This window comes from Mesocricetus auratus, unplaced genomic scaffold (genome assembly GCF_017639785.1).
Source record: "Mesocricetus auratus isolate SY011 unplaced genomic scaffold, BCM_Maur_2.0 Super-Scaffold_100011, whole genome shotgun sequence".
NCBI classification, from domain to species: domain Eukaryota; kingdom Metazoa; phylum Chordata; class Mammalia; order Rodentia; family Cricetidae; genus Mesocricetus; species Mesocricetus auratus.
Genome location: NW_024429195.1, coordinates 73613587 through 73638575, shown reverse-complemented (window position 1 = coordinate 73638575; position 24989 = coordinate 73613587). Strand labels below are relative to the sequence as shown.

Below are 24989 nucleotides of genomic sequence, written 5' to 3'. Positions count from 1 at the left end.
CCTTGGAAGCCAGAAGAGGGTGTCAGATCTCTTGAGATTGTAGTTATAGACATTGTTAGCCACTATATGGATACTGGTAATCGAACCTGGGTCCTCTGGAAGAGCTGCCAGTGCTTTTAACCAGATAGCCATCTTCCCAGCCCTTGTTTTTTTTTTTATATTTTACCTGATGTTTATAGAGAACTTTTATATCTTACTGCTGAAAACTCTTTGATCTGTTTGGTTTTATAGATACCTTTGATAATCTTTTTTTTTTTTTTTTTTTTTTGGTTTTTCGAGACAGGGTTTCTCTGTGGCTTTGGAGGCTACCTTTGATAATCTTATCAAAGCTATTAATTCCCTAGAAAAAATAGTTTTGGGATGTGGAAAGATAGCTCAATCAGTAAAGTGTTGTAAGCACAAGGGTCTGAATTTAAATCCAGGGTTCATGTTAAAAACAAAACAAATGTCAGCCATGGTGCCTAGTGTTTGTGATCCCAGCTTTGTGGAGAGAGGGGCTTCCCTGGGGCTGCCCAGCCAGCCAGCCTAAATGAGCTCCAGACCTGTGAGCAGCTCTCTCAACAAAGAAGATGAGTGGTGTGATGTGTTAGGGACGAGCTTGTCCTCTAGCTTGCACTTGCACACACAGGAAGACAGCTACACCTGGCACAGCTGTATACCCTGCTCATTCTCCAGGCGGCCGCTGTTCACATCTGGTGTCTTCTGCATGTTCGCGGGTACCAAAGGCACACTCTTCAGCAGAAACTGGACCATCTGCATTTTATTTTGCTATTTTTTTCTACTTAGGTGTCTCTGAGGGTTTTGCTTGTTTTGTTTTATTTTATTTTAGGGAAAATCTCTCTCTGGAGCCCAGACTGCTTGGAACTTGCTGCATAGACCAGTATAGCTTCAATTACAAGCCATGGTCCTCCTGCCTCACCGTCCCAAAAGTTGGGATTACCGGTGTTCACTACCACACCTGGCAAATTTTTGTTTTTAATGTCATCTCTATTTTCTTACTAATTTTAACACTTCTAAGATATTCTGAAGTGGACATTATTCTTTCTGCTGGTGATAGAAATTTGGATTGTCACCAGCATTTCATGTCACTGTTAGAAACTGAGCTAAAACGGATGTCCTTACCTATGACTTTTTGTGTCTATGGGCAAGTGCTTTCTAGAATTGATCTAGAAATGGCTCCTGGGACCAGAAGTGTGTGGGATTATACAGTTTCTCAGATTTGAACGCTGTTGATCCGAAAATCCAAGATGTGCCAAAGTCTGAAACATTAACCGCTAATCCCCAAAATGTTTCCGAGTTTAGATTTTAGAGTAGGGATGTTCAACAGTGTTTTAGGTCCCAAGATGTAACTCAGTGTTCCCATTTGGCAGATGACAGCTAGCTTTCCTCTGGTTGAGCCCTTTGGTCACTGTTAGTACTCATTTCCTGGGCCCTCTCTTAGGTCAGCACTGTAGATTCCAAATGGGAAGGGTGGTCCTTAACAAATGCCACGGGTAATGGTGTCAACTCTCTTTAGACTTCCATTTGTTTCCAATGGTCAGACACTTAAAACAGCTATCTAAAGTCAAACTGGACATTCCCTTTTTTTTACACTTATTTGTTTATAATAATACAGACTGAGAGCCTTTTGAGTTGCTTGTCTATGGACACATTTTTCCCACAGAACATTTTTAACATGCTTTTGTATCTAGTAACAATGTTTTAGGAGAGGGTGACCCTTCACAGATCTGCTCTTTGAAGAATTGAAGGAATGTCGGGGTTGAGCCCTGTTTTCCGCATGTTTTCTTATGCCTCATTCAGGCCATAGCTGTGCCCACTGTGTAGGAACATGCTCTCCTCAGGTGGCACCAGAAGGCATCCTTCACTCGCTACGCTGCCAACTGTGCCAGCATAGCTGTATCCTGCATGTACCCAGGGCTGCTTGGCACTGAAATGTACTGAGTTGCGTTGGTAAAGAAAGGGGTGGGGGTGGGGGGGACGATGCACTGATGTACTAAGATGGTAGCTTCATAAATTAAATCAAGTCACCTCGTGGTCGACAGCCATTGAGCGAGATGTTGCTTTGACAGAGATTATGATCTGTTCACTCCTTCTAAGCACTATTGTAATATCCAGTGACTTGAGTTATTTCAATATTAGAATTCTTTAGGTGAAGGTTTTGTACTCCTATATGATGTGTTATGTTCATATTCAAGTTTTTCAAAGAACTGCTAACTCAGAACTTTAAGTCATAAGATAATTTACCTAAATCCCTGTTCATGCTAGCTCACCATGCCTTCTCCTATGCCCGAGTACCTGAATGTGCACTACATTGGGGAGTCGGCCTCCAGACTGCTGTTCTTATCGATGCACTGGGCACTTTCCATTCCTTCTTTCCAGGCCCTAGGGTGAGTGTTTTCAAGTCCTTGAATCTAAATGTGATTTTTATGGCACACATGTATTTAAACAAGAAGTTTATTTGGGGAGGATTTGTACTACAGTAGAAAAAAAAAAGTCTACCATTCTATTTATACAATAATTCATAATAGCTAACTATTTTTTTCCTCTATTACTTTTTGTGTGGAAGAGTAGCCATGTTTGAACAAGTTAACACTCTGGGTAAGTGGAGGGGACAAATTGTGGCCAGCACCACCAATGGCCGTCTTTGATTAACACAACGATAGGAGGGGGGTTGAGAGAGGCCCAGTGGTTAAAAGCATGGTCTGCTCTTGCAGAAGACCCAGGCTGTTTGCAGCACCCACCTGGTGGCTCACAGCCTCCAGTTCCAGGGGATCGCATACCCTCTTTCTGACTCTGCGGCTGGCACACAGACATACATGCAAGCAAAATGTGCATATACACTTTAAGATAGGACTGTATTAGAACTCAGGCATGCCCTGCCTCGTGGCCATGAGCTCCATACAGGTAGTGAGAGCTATAAAGTGATAAGACGATACAGAATTTTGTGATGTGTTAATGTTATTTATTTATTGTACTTTGAGTGTATTTTGTAGATGGCAGGGTCATGTACAGTGTCAGAAGGCTGGCTGCTCCTGTTGGGTGGCTGTCCCCCCTGCAGCCTGTTTCAGTATTCATCCTAGACATGTCATTAGGGAGCTGTATTTACCTGTATGTTTAAAATTAGAGGTGGATATTTTCCAGTCATCTAGTTCCCTCCCCCAACCTCCAAAGACCATTTTAAAACTTTGCAACATGACAGACCATATCTGTGTTTTGTTTTGACGCAATAAGATGAAATGGAAAGTGGTGTACTCCAAGAAGTCAAAGCCTTACAAAAGTCTGCCAACCTTCATTTAAAGTACTAGCATATGACAGTGAGAGAGCCTTAGTCAGCAAGCTTTAGTTTTCTCATAGGACCCTCCCTAGTCAGGCTGATTTTGTAGCCATTCACTTTCTTAACCTGTTCATTTATTCCCATTTGACAAATAGCAATAACTACTCCTTCCTATCATTATAAAATACTTTGACGGTAACTGAAACACACATGAGCCTGATTCCACAGGATATAGTTGATATGGTTACCAGCTAATCAGTGAGCTGTGACATACAGAATAGAGGTTACATTAGAGAGAGTGTGTAACCTCTGAAAGAGCCTTTTTATCTAAGAATAATATTTAGCTTTGAGCAATTTTCCTCTTTTTTTTTCTCACTTTGTAGACTAGGCTGGCCTTGCACTCACAGAGATTCTCCTGCCTCAGCCTCCCAAGTACTGGGATTAAAGGCGTGTGCCACCAATGCACAGCAAATATTTTTAAGAAAAAAACACTGAAGTATGGCGTAAAAACATTAACATGCTGATGTTTCATGATGTTAGGCATTAATTGCCATCAGCCAAGCTCATAACTGACACGCTTAGGCCAAAAAGCAATCTCAATTCCCACCCCACTCACCTCCCCCAGAGTAAACTACCCATTATTTTAGTAAAAGAGAAGAATTGGAGGTATAAGCCCAAGTCTTTCAATTAGTCATGCCGCCATTGTTTTTAAGTACTCCTATTGAATGTGCTTATCCCATGGAGACAGCTGAGTTGGTAAAGAAACTAAGAACAGAGCCTGAGGTTTCTGCTTAAAGAATAATTAATTTCCTATGGCAGCCACTTTTCTCTGATCTGTATTGGAAATCGCTCTCAGTGCTGCAGTCACAGGACTCTTAATTAGAATAGCTGTTGAGTTAACAATCCAGGCCATTAGCTACTACATAAACTCTTATTTCTTATCTCTGCCTAGATAATCTTTAAATCCTTTTTATGAGTTGATGTAGTCAGATAAGAGCTGGATGCTAATGGCAGGGAAGCTCTGTTATGTGTAGATAAAAGATGTTCTAAACCTGACTAGGGGTGTGTGTGCTGAATTTTTGTGGCTGGAGACAAAGATAGTCCACAGAGCTGTAATTTTGCAGAGAGACACAGACAGTGGTAGTAGGCACGTTTACTTGGGTGACTTAGTGGGTGGGGATTTGGTTAAAGTCATTTGTATTTTGAAAAGCCTCTATGTTTAATAGGAGTGTTGATTTTCTGTTTAAGATCTGTAGTTTAGTCCATAGGAAATTTCATTCTGCATGATTTAGGTAAATGACTCCATAGTTCCAGTACATTAAGAAGCTGGGTTTACTTGGTGTAATTTACCTAGTGTAGACAGCAGCAGGGCTGTTTATTCTGATTTTTTTCAATTGTGTGTGTGTGTGTGTGTGTGTGTGTGTGTATGCCACATGCAGTACAAGGCACACATGTGGGTGTATTAACACAGCTTGGGGTACATCAATTGTCTCCTAGTTTCTGGGATTGAACTCACATCATCAGCTCAGTGGTGAGTGCTTTAACTACCAAGTTATCTCGCGGCCCTGGTTTTTTGGAACAGGGTCTAACTGCTTAACCCAGGCTGACCTCAAATTCATGTTAGCCCCCCAGGCTTCAGTCTCCAAGGTGCTGGGACTTTAGGCATGTGCTTCCATAGCCAACTCTGCCTAGATTCTTGGAACCAAAAGTTCCAGGCCACCATCATTTGCCAAAAACTTTATAATTTACACAAGTTTTCATTGACACTACACCTGAAAATTAAATCTTCTGTAGTCCCATGAAAACAATGTGATGTCTTCTGAAACCTAGTGGTTTCAAACCTGTGGTTTGGTGAATTTATTGCATATTGTTAATTGTTTTTCTCTAAGGACCATGGGTTCGGTTCAAACAGATATCAGGGTAGCAGGTGGAAGTGGGTGTTTTATGTGGATACGTAAATGGTTGGTTATTCTCAGGCGTAGATAACTTGGCCAATGCAATGCTTCTGTTGTTGATACTTGTAGGACATTCTGGGACCTGAATGGATAGTTTAAATGCATTCCCTATCCATTTTGTTTGCTCCTCAGAAAAAAAGATATTTTGAAAATAGGTACTACAAGGATACTGTAAAAGTCTTTCATTTCCTAACAGAAGAATTCTGATAGCAAACATGTCCATGATTTAGTTTCTTGCCGAGATTATCCAGGGTAACCTCGAACTCACTGTGTAGCTCACGTTGGCCTTGAACTCTTGTTCCTTCTGTGCCATCTTTCCAAGTGCCAAGATTACAGCCACACACCCCATCCCCAGCTGGAACTTTGGTTTGAGTAAACTTAGATGGATATCCTTCTGTAATTGATTTCCACAATTAACCCTGTAACTTTTTCTCTGGCAATATACTAATCTAGTAGTTTACTCTCAGTTGTTCATCTTGGCTACTTGTTTCTACCTTACCTCTGCACTGAATCTAAGCTGTTCTCTGAGCCTTCTCTATAAGGCCACGGTGTTTCCAATACAAAGGGTAGCACAGACCAGCACTGATATTTTTTCCAATTATTTTTACTTTCCTGTGTTTGCCATTTGTCCTAGTGACTTTTCTATAGCAGTGATAAAACACCATGACCAAGTCAACTAATAGAAGAAAAAGTTTGGGGGACCTTATGGCTTCAGAGAGTTAGAGTCCATGAGCACCATGGCAGGCAACATGTTACCAAACAAACAGTCATGATGTGGAGCATTATCTGAGAGTTCATCTCTTGAACCTCAAACAAGAGGCAGAGAGAAACACTGGGGATGGCTTGGGTCTTTTGAACCTTCAAAACCCACCCCTGTGATACACATCCTCTAACAAGGCCACACCTCCCAGTCCTTCCCAAACAGTTCTAATTGGGACCAAGTATTCACACATATGAGCCATTCGGGGGCCATTCTTATCCAAGACACCATACTATTTAACTAGTTAGCTGTTTTCTTCCTAAAACTTCGTAATCAGAGGTTAAGATGAAAGCTGGTTTGATTTTTACTTTTCTTCATGCCTAAAGTAACCCTAGATATAGACCCCATAAAGTAAAACCTTCTCTCTAGAAATAGCAATCCTGTTAAGAGTTCAGTGTCCTGCCAGCTGTCTCCAAGCCACGGTTATGAAACCATCCAAATAACTTTATATAGTGGCATAACCTGTTATTTTTCTCAATTGTCACATTACAGTATCAAGTTCCCTGAACAGATTCCCATTTCCCCTAATGGCTGCCTCCTTTATGGAAGTATAACTTGCATACTCATCTCTATCAGTAGACATTTGGGCTGTTGCAGTTTGTCAACATGTAATACTATTTCCATAAAATAGGTTCCTTCCAGGGAAATGGCTAGGTTGTATAAGGTATGCATGTTTGCTTTGATAGTTAGAAGCTGTGCCCAGGAAGCCCTGACTAGTTATGCTATGACAGCAGTGGACACCTGATGCTTTCTTCCTCACTGTTGATACTGGATCTTACCGTTTCTGACAACCGAACACCAAGTCTTATTTTCCTTGATTTTAACTGAGAGACTTTCTCATCATTGTTTTTTGTGTGAAGATTTATAAATACTGCTTTTCTTTGTATATGAGCTTTACTTTCAAGTTTATTCCATAGCCAGTTTCTTCTGATGGCAGGCTGTCTTTCCCAAACACTGAACTGAAATCCTCACCTGAGTAATTCCCACGAGGAAGAACTTCTCTGTAAACTCTTGGTTTTGGTTTGCTTGTTGCTTTTGAGGCAGCATCTCACATTGGAATGCAGACTAGCTAGGAACTCATTGTGCAGCCCAAGCTGACCTCTTACTCACACAGCCCTGCCTCAGTCTCTGCCCTGCTTTGTGTAAACACATGCACCACCACGTCCAGCTACTTTGTAAACTCTTAGGTGACAATGTTAGCCTTTGTGTCTTTTTATTTGTGTGTATGTGTGTACCTGAGTGCACTTATGTGCTCAAAATTGCAAGTTTTGTATTTTATTTTGTTTGTGAAATCAGATGACAGCTTGTAGTAAGTAGTAAGTTCTCTCCTTCCACTGTGTGGTTCCCAGGGATTGACAGGTGCTCAGACTTGATGACCAGCACTTTTACCTGTCAGTCATCTCACTGATACCCTGTAGCACTTTCCAGAAGGAAATCGTTTATGTGCTGTCACCAGGATCAGTGTGTTTCTTAGTAGCATGTTCTTAAATAACTTGAATCTCTTTGGAGAAAGGAAAGAAACCTTACAGTTTAATTATCTGGTAATTTGCTTGAAAGTTTTTTTTCTGGTTTTTTCAAGTCAGGGTTTCTCTGTGTAGCCCTGGATGTCCTGGTACTCTCCCTGTAGACCAGGCTGGCCTCAAATTCAGAGATCTGCCTGCCTCTGCCTCCCGAGTGCTGGGATTAAAGGCGTGTACCACCGCCCAGTCTCTAGCTGACTTTTTAAAGTCCTCACTCCTGTTCTATATCCTCAAAGATTAGAAAAAAAATACCAGTTTTTTTTCTATACACCATGGACTTTGAACTGTTCACTCCTGTGCAGAAATTCATGAGAGGGAACTTTTACCTTTGGGTAGTATGGCAGACAGACCCCTAAAACAACCAACTAGGAAACTATGAAATATGCATAAACTCTGACTGTATGGTTAAGTAAACACCAGAAGGAGAGAGAGAGAGAGAGAGAGAGAGAGAGAGAGAGAGAGAGAGAGAGAGAGAGAGAAGAGGGAATTTATTCAAAGAAACAAGCTCTGAACCCAGATCTCATGGAGCACACCTGTAATCCTAGCACGAGGGAGGCTGTAACAATAGGGAGGCTGTGACAAGAGGACCGTGCATTCCAAACCATCACACTGGAGATGTGTCTCATGGCCCTGGGGTCATCCTCAGTGCACAACAACAACAACAAAAGCTCCAATTTAGCCCTTGAAGAGTGAGTGGATGTGTTACCTAGAACACCAAGTGGAGAAAGGACATTCAGAGCCGACAGGGCCACATCTGGAAATGCATCCAAAGCTATTGAACACTGAATGTGCCCTTCCCAGCTCGTTACTCTTCTCATTGCTAAGGCAGTTTAGGAAGGGAAGGCTTTGTTTTGGCTCATCAGTTTAAGAAACAGTGTTGTCCATCATGATGGGAGAGTCATGGTGACAGCTGACAGTGAGCATTCACTGCCACACTACCGTTCAGCCTTGCGCTTCTTCTCCCTTATTGCTACAGTCCTTGCTCTCTAGTCTCTGGATTTCCAAGATAGTGTTTCGTGTAGCCTACGCTCTCGCCTCCAACCACTGTAATGATCTTTAAACCCCTGATCCTCCTGTCTCCACCTCTTGACTGCTCGATTTGCAAGCTTGTCCCAACATTTTTGTTTGTAAAAAGTATCTTTTCTGGAGCTAGAGATACATCTTAATGTGTAGGAGCACTCAGTGCTCCCGCAGACGTCTCAGTGTGTAGGAAGGAGCACTCAGTGCTCCCGCAGACGTCTCAGTGTGTAGGAAGGAGCACTCAGTGCTCCCGCAGACGTCTCAGTGTGTAGGAAGGAGCACTCAGTGCTCCCGCAGACGTCTCAGTGTGTAGGAAGGAGCACTCAGTGCTCCCACAGACGTCTCAGTGTGTAGGAAGGAGCACTCAATGCTCCCGCAGACGTCTCAGTGTGTAGGAAGGAGCACTCAGTGCTCCCGCAGACGTCTCAGTGTGTAGGAAGGAGCACTCAGTGCTCCTTCAGAGGACTTGAGTTTGAGCCGTAATACCCACAGCAGGCTCCAATCAGCCTGTAACACCAGCTCCAGAGGATCTCATGCTCTTTTCTGGCCTCTGAGGACACACACACACACACACACACACACACACCATATATAGACATCCCATATACATGCACATACATTTTTTAACTTTTTCTTCAAATTATTGAATATCATTGCCTCAGAATATTCTCCCCTCACCCTCCCATTTTCTTACATGTCATCTTCATACAAGTAGGATTTTAATTGTCTGAAATTAATGGTATATATATAATATATATATGTTTAGATGACACTTATATAAAATATCTAAAGTTGCACATTTATAACGTTTCCCTTTCATAGGCAAATTTAATCCACATGTCAACACCCATTTCACCAGTGCCTGGCATGGCATGTCCTGTCATTTAAAATTACTGCAATGTGTTTGTATTGGCAATGGATTCATAGGAGTTGTGCGAGTCTAACAAAAGCACTGGGTCATTTCTACACTCACACAATGTGTAATGACCTCCTCAGGGTAATTGACATGTCTATTACCTCAGGTACATATAATTATTTTTGTATTGGGAAAGTTCCAAATCATCTCTACTGAGATGTTTTTAAATATTGCCATTGCTGTTCTTATAAACTGGCTGAGTGACCATGAGCTAACTGAGATTTACATTTCTGGGCCTTCTTTGTGGACTTCTGTCAACTGTACAAGTCACAGAACTCGGTGTATTCCTGTGTGGGTCTTTTAGAACAGTTAATTTGGTGTTTTAGTGTATTGCTTGGTCAGTTGTGAAGTTTGTCTGATGTGTGCCTTTGTTCTTGTTCTTACTAGGCAAGAAAACAGTATATCACTGGTGAAAGCGTACTGGAACGAACTCTTCACCCTCGGGCTTGCCCAGTGCTGGCAAGTGATGAACGTAGCAACCATCCTAGCAACGTTTGTCAATTGTCTTCACAGTAGCCTTCAGCAAGGTAACGCATGCCGTACTCACTACGTTTTCAGGGGTAGACGGGTCTGTCAGCTCTGCCAAAGGTTATGGCCAAAGTTGGATAGCCTGATGACTGTATTAATATTTTACCTTTTTAATCAGGGTAATCTTAACATTTTGATAAATCCATTGTGGTGACAGAAATTTCTGTTCCGCCCAGTCCTGCACCTGTTTAGTTTCAAATAAACATAACAGAGGCTTATGTTAATTATCAACTGTTTGTTCAATGGCTCAGGCTTTTTATTGGCTAGCTCTCTCTTAATTATTAACCTACTTTTATTAATCTATGTATCTTGGTCTTGGCTTACCAGAGAATGCCTGGGCCTACTACCTTTCTCTATCCCTGTTTGGATTTCCCACCTGGCTAAATCCTGCCTGTCCATTGGCTGGAATAGCTTTATTAATCAACCAGTAAAAGAAACATATATTCACAGCATAGAGAAGGATATCCCTCATCACCATTGATCATTCAAAAATATTTTTAAATGAGAGAAATATGAAGGCTAGTGTATTTAAGTCTAAAGGGCTTGTTTGTTAGGTTTTGTCTCTAATATAATTCTTGAGTCTGGCTTATCAAGAAGATGCCTCCAGACTAGAGGGAACACATTCATGTGAGTAACCAAGGAATCCAACCTTGCCTCTAAGAGCCTGCTTTCCCAAGAATGAGTCTAACCTCCTCAGGAAGATATTAATCCCTCTTACAGGAATTGCCTCGCAGCACCACTGCTTAGCAGGCAAACTCAAACATGAATTTTGGCTGGGACAAATCTCAAATCATCACATAGACCTTGTGAAATTTTGTACTTTTATATATAGGTATAAAAGTTCATGTAAATTTGTATGTAGGTAGAGAAAGCTCAAATATTTCAGTATGTGTACTTCTCTCCCAATTCTAAGGCTGTATTCATAAGAATGCTTAGAGTCACATGATCAGCTGGTTTTGAATTGGTACCTTGAGATCTATTCTTTCACCGAAAGAGAATGGAAACATGTTGGACACAGTGGTGCTCACCAGGAAGACTGGCCCAGGAACGCACAAGTTCAAGGCCATCATGGGCTACATAGCAGATCTTATGTAGACATGGTCTCACTGTCTAGGTCAGGCTGTCCTGGAACATCATAGAGATCACTTGCCTCTGCCTCCTAAATGCTAGGATTCAGTGGCATACTCCAAAAAGCTTATTTAAAAGAGAGAACTGGAAAGTCACAGACTCCTTACTTTTTTAAAATTTTCTAGATGCTTCCTCTGAGAAGGTGGGCAGTCAGTAACTTAACACTTGGAAAAACGGCTGACTAATTAAAATGCTTCTGCCTTTTAGTTAAAATGCTCAGGAATAATTTATACATTTGTACTTTTTAATTCCTTAGTACATTCCATTTTCCACTGTTTTTGTTCACTTTGTATTTGTTTTTATCAAGACAGCATCTCAGTATCTTCTTACGATTCTCCTGCCTTCAGCGCCTCACAACCCACACCGCGTGCTGGCTAGTGGGAATGTGCTGGCTTCTCATCACTCCTTTTCCTTTCTTCCTCCTTTGTTGTTGTTGAGATTAGGGACATGATGGGAGATGCCATTCTGAAATCTGTCTCTTATTGGTTGTTGAATAAAGCACTGTTGGCCAATAGGGAAGCAAGATAGGTGGGACTAGGAGTCGAGGAGGATTGTGGGAAAGAGAAACACAGGGAGTCATGATGTAGCCTCCATAGGAATAAGAGGTCCGGACCCTTTTCTCCGGTAAGAGAAATATTTAGATTAACAATTATGAGGTAAATAATCAAGTCAGAGCTAGCCAGTAAGAAACAAGCAAGGCCAACAGCTTTGTAATTAATACAGCCTCCTGTGTGTTCATTTGGGACTGATGCGGCTCTGGAACCAGGCTGGCGGGAAGGATGCACTCTACATATAGTGTCAGAAGTGGGATGTGAATTTCCACATAGAATGACAAAAGCTTAAAGGGATTTTAGAAACAAAAGAACAGAGAGAAACATGGCTTTTTGGTAGCAACATTTTTCTCAGATCAGCTCTGTTTTGCTAGCGACAAGCAGAGACTCTCGTGGCTCACTTAAGGGAGTCTTCCTGACTCAGCATAAGCAAAAAAAAAAAAAAAAAATCAGCAAGGCTCTTTTAAGAGGCTCTGCTAACAATTGAAAGGTGTGTACCTACAGCGTGAAGTGGCAGTGACCACATCTCCAAGCCGGCAGCTTTTGCTGGATGTCAGCATAGACTGAGGTGGTGGGCTGTAGTCAAACTTACACCCGCCATTTTGGGAAAACTGCAGTTTAAACAGCCATGGTTTTTAGCAGATAAGACACATGTCCAGAAAAACATAAAGATTTACAGTAAACTCAGATTCAGATGAAGAAAAACCTCTAAAGGTTTACAGTGTGTTTAAAAATATATGTATGTTTGAGAGAGAAAAAGAAATGACACAGTGATAAATAAATAGAAAAGCCAGCTGTGGTGGTACACACCGGTAGGATTTTTTTTTACAGGCAGATTTTCGGAGAAACCCGGTCTCAGGGAAATAAATAAATAAGTAAAAGTAAAAGAAATAGAGTAATAATAACAGATAAATAAATAAGCCATGTAAAGATGGAAAATACACAGAGAGTCTGGATACTGTATGCTATTGTGTTTTTCAGTTTTTTTAATTGATAAAGAAGAAAAAACTGCTGAAATATACTTGATTATAAATGCTGCTGAATTAATCCAACTTATATATTTCAAAAATGCTTTGAAATCACTTTAAATCTCATCTCCAACCACACTCTCAGAAGGTAGCATCACACTTACTTCTCATCCCTGGTCCTGAGTCATCCTGTCTGCTCATGTGTTCCACAGCATGCCTTCAGGAAAGCCGCAGAACATTAAACATCCTAGTTGTCTTCCACAATACCCTTTTAGATAAGCTAAAATGTTGAAAACTTGATTTTTCTCAACTTTTCTTTGGTCTTAGCAGTGTGTTTTGGTCATTCTTTTTCTTTTTTATTATACTAGAATTTCTAATTTTTAAAATTAAAAATGGTTTTCCTCATTTTACCAAATGAAATAAGCTTAAACAAAATCCTGTTGTTTGTTTCTTTTGAGACATGTCTCTTGTGGCCACAAACATCCTAAGTATCAAAGGTTGGCCTTGAACTCCTGATCAGCTGGCTTTACTTCCCAGGTGTTGACTACAGGTGCACACCACCACACCAGGTTTTTCGCAGTATTGACCATCAAATCTAAGGCTTCCTAAATGCTACATAAGCACTCTGCCAGTTGAGCTATGTTCTTGGCCCTCTTTAGACTTGGGCATTTTTTCAGATGGATGCCTCTACATCCACGGGGGTACCTGAAGAGGAAACATTGAGTTTCCGGCTATACTTCATTTTTCTTGAATGAGCAACAGCAGAAGGTAGTTTGTTACCACTCCATGCAGAGGTTCTGAATTTTAAGCATTTAGCGTTTGATTACATTCAATATTGGAGGGAAAATGCATGGAAACACATTTTCAATGAGAAATGTGTGTTTTTGTTTTAAAGATAAAATGTCACCTGAAAGGCGAAAGTCATTGATGGAGCACATCTTCAAGTTACAGGAGTTTTGTAACAGCATGGTAAAACTCTGCATTGATGGCTATGAATATGCCTACCTGAAGGCCATAGTTCTCTTCAGTCCAGGTACATATGTTTTCTTTATCATTTATTTAGTCATTTTTGTACTTCTGAGGTAGGGTCTTGGCCATGTAGCTGTGGTGAAGCTAATACTGCCTATGTAGCCCAGACTTGACTTGAACTCTTGGTAGTTCGGGATTACAGAAATGGTGCAATTGCCTTGGACAAGAGTTCAGAACTTCTTCAGAAATTAAACAAAAGGAGGCTGGGAAAACCATTCTGTGGGTAAAGTATCTGCCATGGAAGCACAAAGACCTGAGTTTCAGTCCCCAGAACCAGTAAAAAAGCCAGGTTCAGAAGCATGTACCTGTCATCCCAGGAGCGGGGAGGGTGATAGGCAGATCTCTAAAGCTCATTGGCCATCCAGCCTGGCCAAATCAATAAGCACAGTGAGAGACCCTGTCTCAAAACAGAGAGGCAGAGAAGAAAGACACCTGACAGTTCCCTCTGCCGCCCCCCCCACAAGCACACCTGTAATAAGAAGTATGTATGACACACACACACACATACACACACACACATAAATGTAATAATAATTTAAAGACAGGTGGGTGTGTATGTGTAATATGAGCATATAGTGCATGCAATGAAATTCCATTAGCATGAAAAGTTTTGATATATGCTATGACATGGTGAATCCTGAAAATATTATGCTAAGTGAAAGAAGCCACTCATACAGGCACACATAATTGTTTGACTTCATTTATATGAAGTAATCCCGTATAGGCAAATATGAAGAAGTGTGTAAATTAGCTATTTGTAGAATCAAGGAATGGGAGAAGGGAAGTTATTGCTACTCATTGGGGGTTATTTTGGAATCATAAGAATGTGCCGTAGTTACATTGTGGTAGTAAGTACAAAACTCCAAATATGCTAAAATCATCTAATTTTGTGCTTTAAATCTGATTTTAAGGATATCAAAACATGTGCATGAGAAACCAGTGGAACACATAGGCCTGTGTTATTTGAATTCTTAGGTTTATCTTGTTAGGCATTATGAAAGCTAGAATGCAAGACAACTATTGCTGTGTCCTGGGTTTGTTACACTCTCAGGATCTATGAAAACTGAAACCATGTAGAAAGACGGGCCTCTTGCCTTCCGGCCAGTGTCTAGTTTTCAGGGAAGCGGCACCAAGGTCTCTAGTTTGTGAGTAGGAGGAATCAACAGCCCTCTGAGGAGCTGTGTTTTCACTTTGATGAGTACTCTGATCCTGTGTGTCCTAGTACAACTGTCCAGGGGGAACCTGCTTCTTCCTCTCAGTGACACGAGTAAAATATTAAGACTTTCGTGCTGTGTGGTGCTTCACAGTGAAGAGTGCAGACCAAGTGATTCCCAGGAGCTGATGATCTGTGCCTCCATTTTCTCCCTCTTCGTCTTTCCTGTTTGTGGTGCTGGGACCCAGCATAGGACCTTTACAGGACAGGAGACTGCTTTGCCTCTGAGCCACACATCGAGCCTGCGTGTGTCTCCTTTTTAGCAGAACCAGTTAGCCAATTTTCTTTAGGTGAAATTGAAACGTTAGATGTAAATTGATGGAGTTCTTTAAACATTTCTATTTTGTGACATATGACTGTCAAGCTGTTTTGTAGATTATTTCATGTTCCTGCATTATGATTTTTCTGACAAAGTGCTCATTACTCATAATTTTATAAGTACTTTTAAACTTGACCATATCTGGTCAGCTTCTTGACAAATGCAGCCTGCAAATATTTTGTGAAGTAGAGGAACTTTTAAATTTAGCCTTTTTGGGCATTTTTGGTGTTAAAAGCAAAATGGTAGAAATCATACCAAAAAAAAACATTCCAACACTTTTGAGAAAAAAAAAACATTGGCAACACACAGTGGTCTGATTTTTATTAGATGTTAAATAGTTTCGGTTGGCTACAATACAGTGTTGATTGTGTGTTCTGTAAATACTTATGGAATGAAGGGGTAAAACATTGTGTGTGGGGCTTCTGTTTCTGATGAACCATTTGTTCCTCCACTCTCTGTCTCCACATCCCAGGAATTATTAAATGAGCATTCAGGACTTGGGTAACTGTGTTCTTTTATGTCTCAGATCATCCAGGCCTGGAGAACATGGAGCTGATTGAGAAATTTCAGGAAAAAGCTTATGTTGAATTTCAGGATTATATCACCAGGACATACCCAGATGACACCTACAGGTACCGCTAGGTTCATTTAAAGGGTTTGTGTTTGTTTTGAGATAGGGTCACATATAGCTTACGCTGGCCTTAAATTTACATGTAGCCAAGGATAGCCTTTAACTATGATCCCCAGCCTCTGCCTCCAGATTGCTGGGATCATGCATAGGCATGCAACACATGCCTGGCCTAAAAGCATTTTAGTAAATCTATTCTGCATCGTTTTCCATTTTAAGAGTAATGAAATATTTTAGTCAGCCATGATCTTTAAAGTAGTTAAAGCTATTGAAGACCCTGTTGTGACTGTCAGCACTGGTTAGCAGTAGAGTGCTTTCTTAGTGTGTGTAAGCTCCTGGGTGTGATTCCCAGGACCATGAAAAAAGCAAATCATTTGGAACGTTCCAAGGCTTTAGGTTAGCAGTAACACACATAGTGCAAGCCCTTGGGTTTGTTCCCCAGGACAGAGGAGACAAATCATCTCTTACCAGGCCTCTTACAATGGCTAAGAAGTTCTCACTTTAAATCAGTGGTTCAAGACCCCTTGGGGGTGAATAACCCTTCCACAGGGATTGCCTAAGACCATTGGAAAACAGGTATTTACATTACGATTCATAACAGTAGCAAAATTGCAGTTATGAAGTAACAATGAAATAATGTTATGGTTGGGGTGTCACCACAGCATGAGGAACTGTATTTAAAAAGGGTCACAGCATTAGGAAGATTGAGAACCACTGCTTTAAATAGAGGGTGAGGAGCTGGCTCAAAGATATAGTATTGTCAGAGCCCAGCTTTTCAGATGCAGTAACTGAATAAAAAGAGAAAGGAGAATGATGAATTAAAACACTCAGGCTAATAGATAGTTCGCTCTGAAACACAGCTTCTGATCATTCTTCCACATTACTTCTTGCCAATGGTCTTTGGGGTGAGAGGGAGCTCTCCCTTCTTATTTTTATAAAAACAGCCACCCATCTCTGGAGAAGGACAGTAGATCAGAATTATTGAGGATACAGTTTTTTGATCATAAGCATATGATACTATGCTTTTGGGTTTAATGTCTGTGTTTCACTTTCCTTATAATAATACCATCCACTTTTCAGATTTCTAGTAGGGTTCTTTATGTATAATTTCAGTTATCTGTGGTCAATCGCAGACAAAAATGTTGAAGAATTCCAGGTAGTATTCATGCATTCTAAATCGCATACTGTTGTAGTAGCAGATGATGTCATGAGAGAACATGATGTCATGTTCTCTTGTTTTGTCCCACCTTCGATTGTGTCACCCCTCTGCCTAGCACCTCTGTTCTGTTGACCTGTGGTACCTGTCTCAGGTGTCAGGTGTCTCATCCAGGGTTTGTTTTAAGTGACCCTTGTTTTACTTCCCTATGACCCAAAGCACAGAGTAAGGATGCTCTCTCAGTTTTTCACATTCCTACTTATGTAAAAGCTGTTGCCCTTGAACAACAGTTTTCAGCTTCAGATACACTTCCACACAAGCTAATGGTCCTACCTTTCTGAACTTCTGAACACAGAACTGGACAGGAAGCAGTCATTCATCTTCATTTCAGCTCATGTAACAAGGGCTATCCATATTCTTTATAATAGCATTGGTTGCCTGTTATACCATTTTTAGTTGTGTGTGTGTGTGCACGCACGCGAGCATGTGCACACCTATATGATTGTGTGTGTCTGTTGTGTGTGTCTATATATGTTTCTGGGTATCTGTGTCTCTCTGTATGTGTCTATATATATCTCTCTGTGTCAGTCTCTCTATGTGTGCATTTTCAAAAGAAAAGAGTTATTGGACCTCCCATGTTCTGATAGCATAAAGCATTGTTCTTAAAAACATTTCAAACATTGTTGTTAAAACATTTAAAAGCATTGTTGGGAAGCTGTTCTTAAATAAACCTGACTGATGGTTTAATAGTTTAGTTCCGTGGTCTAAAGTGGGGACAGTGTGGTGAAGCGATTCAGAGCAGGGCTTTCCTGTGGAGATTGCAATGCTATACAAGTGACTGTCATGATAATCTGGACGTTTCGCTTTGGTGTTGAAAATCTGATCTTTATTGTTTTTTTGTCTTGTTTTTGGTTTTTTGTTTTGTTTTGTTTTGTTTTGGGGGGAGTTACAAGACATGGTTTCTCTTTATTGTTTTGGAGGTTGTCGGTCCAGCCTGGCCTCAAACTCACAGAGATCCTCCTGCCTCTGCCTCCCGAGTACTGGGATTAAAGGCATGCACCACCACCGCCTGGCTTCTTTATTGTTTTTAAGACTGCTTTTCTCCTGAGTCTCTGACTTTTCCCCTGGATCCCTTCCTCCTTCCAGGCTATCTCGACTGCTTCTCAGACTGCCAGCATTGAGACTGATGAATGCCACCATCACCGAAGAATTGTTCTTCAAGGGTCTCATTGGGAATGTACGAATCGACAGTGTCATCCCACACATTTTAAAAATGGAGCCTGCAGATTACAATTCTCAAATCATTGGTCACAGCCTTTGAAAGCCGAGGGCACATTGCTATGAACTAAGTTTACTGTTCCTTTTTGGGACACATGACACCAAATCAAACTGTTGCTTCCAGGGCATCTGCAAATATTAACTTTAAGAATAACCAAAATTCAAAGTATTTTTCTTTTGGATTCCTTAAGAAGAATGTATGTGACTAGGCAGGGATCCAGTATTAGACTTCCATGCCTGTAGTATGGGGATGAATAAGAAATGGTATGAGTCTATTCTTGGTGAACATGACATCCAAGACTGTCTCCTCCTGACCATTTACACTAAGCTTTCTCATTCTATTTTATAAAACCAATAAACTAGTCATTTCCTCCCCTGAATTGTGTTCTCTTCCTGTTTAATTCTATTGAGCTGGAACCCTGTAATGAGACACATGAGGAGGACTCCCTGCATCTTATTCCTCCTAAATGTAATCTGTTTAGTTTCCAGGTCAAAAGATTATTTTATGCTCTATTATATAATGATAATTTTAGAACTATGGGAAGTAAGAGATGAATATATATTTTTGGCTTTTATAAGCATCAAGGAGCCCTTTAGCATATAACATGCTCATTGCTGGCAATGAGACATAAGTCATTTGTAATTTTGTTTTAAGTGTATATTATTAGTTATGAGCACTTTTATTCACTGTGGTAGAAATTGGTTTTGAGAATAAGATAGGGACCTGGTTTTAAAATGTTGGGTTTACTGTGTTCTAAACATAGTGGAGACTGAATCCAGGATGTGTTAGTATTTTAGAATGGGCATTAAATTTGTTGCTTTTCCATCCACAGAAAGCACCTGACCTCAGCTTCTCTTTCCTACCCTGGCTTTTAGTCATTTTTATTAGGTCATTTAAAAAGACTCACCCAGTTTGTTAAGTAATGCACTTATTGTAGTCAATACAGTTCCCAGGTGGGTTAAATAACTAAAGCAATTGATAATTGGTAAATGTTAAAGGATACTCGATGAACTTTTTCCCACTACCAAATAGAGAAGGGCTGCTACAACAATGTGAAGTCTCATTATTTACTACAACAAAAGCGTTTTAGACTCCTCAGTCTTCCATATCAATATTCCAAGCAATCAATCAATATTTCTTTATTCTGATTTCATACTGAATTCCTTTGGTAAATCTATCATCTATGTGTTGATATTCTCTCTCTCCTCTCTTGTCTTTCTTCTCTCCCCCCTCTCCCCTCCCTTCCCCCTGTTTGTTTTTGTCTTTTGAGACAGGTTCTTGCCTCCCAGCCCAGACTGGACTCAAATTTGCAGTAATATTCCTGCCTCCAGCTCCCACTTGCTGGGATTACAGACATGTACCACATGTGGATATTTGTTTATTTTTAAAACACAAATGTAGAGATTTTATTGCAGTCAGAGTGCATTCTTTTAATAAAGTTTTTTGCTGAATTTTTCTATGAGCGTGGATTTTACTAATAATTATAGTAATAAAATGTTTAAAAGTATACTCTTGCAAATTTTAGCAATTTACTATGAGGGCTTTATTCCCTGTTGAACTTTGTCAACAGCTTTTTTTATAATAGGCTGCTGGGGGAGACTACATAGAGCATAAAATGGTCAGATAGACTGTTTCAATAGAGCATGTCTAGCCTGTGGCCTAACACATCTGCAGATGACAGTGTCATGTCACCATGTCAAAATGTTGGACACCTCTGGTACCTCTGTCATCTCAGACAGTAAGCAGAGGATTCAGAAAATGCTTTAAAGCAGTGTGCTAATGGTTAAGATACTTCTTCTATTTTTCCTGATTAAATTTGTAGTTATATTGGGAAGTGGTTTTGAAACTGTATTAAAATGTGACTTTCATTACAAATTTCTGTATCCTGTCAATGTATTTTATTTCAATAACTTATTTATTCAGTGTTTGGATATCTTCCATGTCATAGGGCAGGGAAAGTATCTCAATGGAAGAGTTTGTGCCTAGTTTAGTATTTACAAGGCTCAAGTTTGATCTTCAGCACTAGAAGGGAAAAAATCATATTAGCGTTTTAAGAACAAACACAATGGCCCAGCAAGATGACTTAGTGTGTCAAAGCACTTTCCATTAAAGCCTGACTACCTGAGTTCAGTCCCTATCCTCTGAGCTCCCCACATGCACCACCTTACACACACACACACACACACACACACACACACACACACTCGCACGCGCACGCGTGCAATAAAGTTATATAAATAGATAACCTGCATTGACAGGGGATGAATACATAAAGCATGCAGAACATAATTTAGCCAGTTTATTGTTACACATGTATAACAATACTTTTATATGTGCATATACAAATTAAAACTAATGATCCATAAACTAGAGAATTAGGAATAGTAAGTATAGGTAATAGTTAGGGAGGCAGGAGTAAGGTGCAAACACGGAAGGATGTAGAAGGGGCTTCAAAACTATTGGTAGAGCCGGGCGTTGGTGGCACACGCTTTTAATCCCAGCACTCGGGAGGCAGAGGCAGGCGGATCTCTGTGAGTTCGAAGCCAGCCTGGTCTACAAAGTGAGTTCCAGGACAGCCTCCAAAGCTACAGAGAAACCCTGTTTCAAAAAACCAAAACAAAAAACAAAAAAACAAACAAAAAAAGCTATTGGTAGAATTTCAAGCATCCATTGCTTGGCAGTAAGCCACCCTGAAACATGCCAGTTGAAATGTGCATTTTCTCACTAATCCACAGTATGGACAGAGGTTGTCAAGGACCACCTGATTCATGCAAAAGTCATGGGTTTAAATCTTTGTAGTCACTCATGTGTTTGAAAGTTGGTGGTGGCTGTTAGCCAGGATTTGCAGTGAGACAGAACCAGGCCATGTCCAGCATGACTTTGTTCTAAGAGTAAGAGTTGACAACTGGGCAGTGGTGGTGCATGCCTTTAATCCCAGTACTTGGGAGGCAGAGGCAGGCAGATCTTTGTGAGTTCAAGGCCAGCTTGTTCTACAAAAACTAGTTACAGGGCAGGCTCCAAAGCTCCACAGAGAAACCCTGCCTTGAAAAACAACAAAACAAAAGTTGACAGTCAACTGGAAGCCAATTTGCCTTTTCTTCCCTGGCGTGACTCTTCTGCAGCTTAGTCATCAGAGACGGTAAGTGTTGGAGAGAAATGTGCAAAGAACATCACGACTCAGGAACAAAATGCAAAAACTTTCATTTAGCTTAATACCAACAATGCTCACCTTCTAGTCCATCCTCATATCTCTTTCAGTCCGTGTGTTTGGAGAGTGGGTATTGCAACCCAGTGCACTGTTAGTGGGACTATTAAATGGTGCAACCATGGTGAAAAACAATATAATGATTCCTTTCAAACAAAATCACCATAGGATCCAGAAGTCCCACTTCTGGATATATGTCCCAGTGCTTGGGACACAGGACCTCAGTATTTGTGCACTCACCCGTGTTCATTGGAGCATTGTTCTTCACAATAGTCAAAGATGAAAGCAACCCAACCTAAATTACCATGATAGAGAACAGTTAGTACATACATGAGATGGGATTTATTTATTATTCAACCTTAGAAACAATGATCCAAGGGCTGGGGAGATGGCTTATGGGTGAAGTGCTTCCTGCTCAAGCATCATCTGAATTTGGGATTCCAGAGCCCACACAAGACAAGCTGGTGGTGTGTACAGAGTCCACACAAGACAAGCGTGATGGTGTGTACCTGTAACCCACACAAGACAAGTGTGATGGTGTGTACCTGTAACCCACACAAGACAAGCGTGGTGGTGTGTACCTGTAACCCATAGAAGAAATCGTGGTGGTGTGTACCTGTAACCCACACAAGACAAGCGTGGTGGTGTGTACCTGTAACCCAGTGCTGGGTGCAGACTGAGACACTGGATCCTGAGCACTCACTGCCAGCCACTCTAGACAAATTTCAGGTTAGGATTCAGCGAAAGACCTTGTCTCAAAAATAAGGGTGGCAGGGCCGGGCAGTGGTGGCGCACACCTTTAGTCCCAGCACTCAGGAGGCAGAGGCAGGTGGATCTCTGTGAGTTCGAGACCAAGCCTGGTCTACCAACCGAGTACCAGGACAGGCTCCAAAACAATACAGAGAAACCCTGTCTCGAGAAACAAACAAACAAACAAAATAAGAGTGGCAGAACTTAGAGATGTCTCAACAGTTAAGAGCACAGCCTGCTCCTGCAGCAGACCTGGATCTGGTTCCCAGCAGCCACATGGTGGCTCACAACAGTCTGGAACTTCAGTTCCAGGGATCTGGGTCCCTCTTCTGGGCTCTGAGGACACTGCACACATACATATGAAATATTTTTAAATAAGGTTAAGAGTATTGGCTGCTCTTGCCAAGGACCTGGGTTTGAAACCCAGCACTCACACACAGTGTGGTTCACAACAGTCTGTAACTCAAGTTTCAAGGCATCTGATACCCTTTTCGGGCACCCATAGGCACCTGGCATGCGTGTGGTGTGCAGACATACATTCACACAAACCCCACACAGTAAAGGATAGTAAGGTGGAGGCTGGGAAAGGAAGACACCCAAATTTCTCTGAGAATGAAGAAATTATATCACTTGCATGAAAATGGAAGTAAACAAATTAATCTAGTCTGAAAAAGGAAACTTCATGTTCTCTCTCTCTCTCTCTCTCTATCTCTCTCTTCCTCCCTCCCTCCCTCCCCACTTCCCTCCCTCTCTCCTTCCCTTCCTTCCTTCCTTTTTTTTCTTTTTGAAACAAGGTTTCTCTGTGTGAGTCCTGGCTGTCCTGTAACTCACTCTGTAGACCAGACTGGCCTTGAACTCAGAGATCTGCCTGCCTCTGCCTCTGAGTGCTGGGATTAAAGGTATGCACCTCTACTGCACAGCCTTGATGGTAATTTTGTATGTTGGAAAAAATAAACCGGCTGACAAGATGTTCTCAGTCACTGCGTGCCTGCCTTGCAAGCAGGAGAACCAACGTTGTGTCCTCAGAACCCAAGTAGAAAATGCTGGGTATGGGCATCTTGGTAGTCTCAGTGCTGGGCAAGGGGAGGCAGGTGGATCGGTGAAGCTTGCAGTCTTGCCCACCTGGTCTACTTCAGAGTTCAAGCCCAATGAGTGACTGTGTCTTTAAAAAGCAGATGATGCCCGAGGAGCAACTTGGCTGTCTTCTACATGAGCATTCACACACAAACACATAGACACACACATGTAAAGTGAAAAGGTGAATACTACACACAGCCCTACCTATGGGAGAAATTTCAATCAGTCAAACTCTGTTTTTTTTTGTTTGTTTGTTTTTTTGGCTTTTCGAGACAGGGTTTCTCTGTGGCTTTGGAGGCTGTCCTGGAACTCGCTCTTGTAGACCAGGCTGGCCTCGAACCACAGAGATCTGCCTGCCTCTGCCTCCCGAGTGCTGGGATTAAAGGTGTGCGCCACCAACGCCCAGGCCCCCCCAGTTTTTGTTGTTTTTTTTCCCATGGCTTTAACATGAAACGATGTTGCACTTTATCAAAGACAATGTAATCTTGTGATTTCTGTCCTTAGGCCACTTTTTGTTGTGTTTTATTTATTGATTTGTGTATGCTGAAGCATAGTTACAGCCAACCAGATTTGTCATGCTGTGTAGTCTCAATGTGTTCTTGAATTCTGCCTGCAAGGCTTCTGTTGAGAAGTTTTGTTTCTATGAGGTTTTGTGAAGTGCTCTTACTGAGCTTTGGTACTGGGATAATGCTGGCTTTCTTGAGCGAGCTTGACCACATTCTTTCCCTTTTACTTTAAGAATACTTGGAGTAGGGTTGGTCTAGGTCTTTTATTTTTAAGGTTTCGTAGAATTCGGCTGTGAATTCATCTGGTTCTGGGCTTTTATGTGTTAAGAGACTTTGTGTTATACCCTCAATCTCATTGATTGCTATGATTCCGCTTAAATTGCTCATAGTCTCATGAATTAATTTGGTAGGTCATATGTATCCAAGAATTTATCTGTTTCCTGTACTTTCCAACATTTTTTAAAAAATCCAAGTTTTTCTGGGCTTTCGTGGTGCATCCCTTTAATCCCAGCACTCCGGAGGCAGAGACAGGCGGATCTCTGTGAGTTCGAGGCCATCCTGGTCTACAGAGCGAGTTCCAGGACAGCCTCCAAAACAATACAGAAAAACCCTGTCTCGAAAAACAAAACAAACAAAAAAATCTTAGTTTTTGTTCTATTCTCTAATTATCCTTTAGATTTCATTGACATCTGTTGCAAAAACAAAAAAACATTTTTATCCTTTAGTTTTATTAATCTGAATCTCTCCTCCCGTTATTGTGGTTAGGGATTTGGCAGTGTTATTTATTTTTATTACTTTGTAAGGCACTAAACTCTGTGATGGAGTCTATGTCTCTATACAAATGTTTTCATTTTGAATATTAACCTAGCAACTAAAATAGCTAATACTCGAGGTATTTTAACCTTGTGCTTTTTAATTTCTCCTCACTCCCTACTGACACACCATCAACGTGCGTATTCAAAATCATATGCATTCGATACCGAGGGAACAATACCCATATTGGGTCAGTAATGCATTCCTTAGTTTCTAGTGCTATAAGGAAATTTTGGAATGGGTTCCATAGTTTTTGGAGGAAGACACTGAAGTTCGTACAGGAGAAACTCCCATCTGGGGTTAGCTTTGTTTGGTGTACTATCGCCCACAGGGTCGCTTTCTGGGTGCAGCCTCTGAACACCTTTAAACGCTTCACTTCAGGAGGTCACCAAGC

At 41.1% G+C, this 24989-nt stretch overlaps 1 protein-coding gene across 2 annotated transcripts in view; it reads left to right on the top strand.

Annotated features, from left to right (window-relative positions):
* Nr2c1 (nuclear receptor subfamily 2 group C member 1) overlaps nucleotides 1–20119 on the top strand; it is a 51185-nt gene extending 31066 nt beyond the window's left edge. For both annotated transcript variants that reach the window (XM_040755019.1, XM_040755017.1), the window contains exons 10-14: nucleotides 2266–2387; nucleotides 9833–9972; nucleotides 13516–13653; nucleotides 15708–15813; nucleotides 18112–20119. In XM_040755019.1, coding sequence (XP_040610953.1) covers nucleotides 2266–2387; nucleotides 9833–9972; nucleotides 13516–13653; nucleotides 15708–15813; nucleotides 18112–18286 — 681 coding nt within the window. In that variant the 3' untranslated portion in view covers nucleotides 18287–20119. The remainder of the gene's footprint in view (nucleotides 1–2265; nucleotides 2388–9832; nucleotides 9973–13515; nucleotides 13654–15707; nucleotides 15814–18111) is intronic.
* Nucleotides 20120–24989: the final 4870 nt, after the last annotated feature.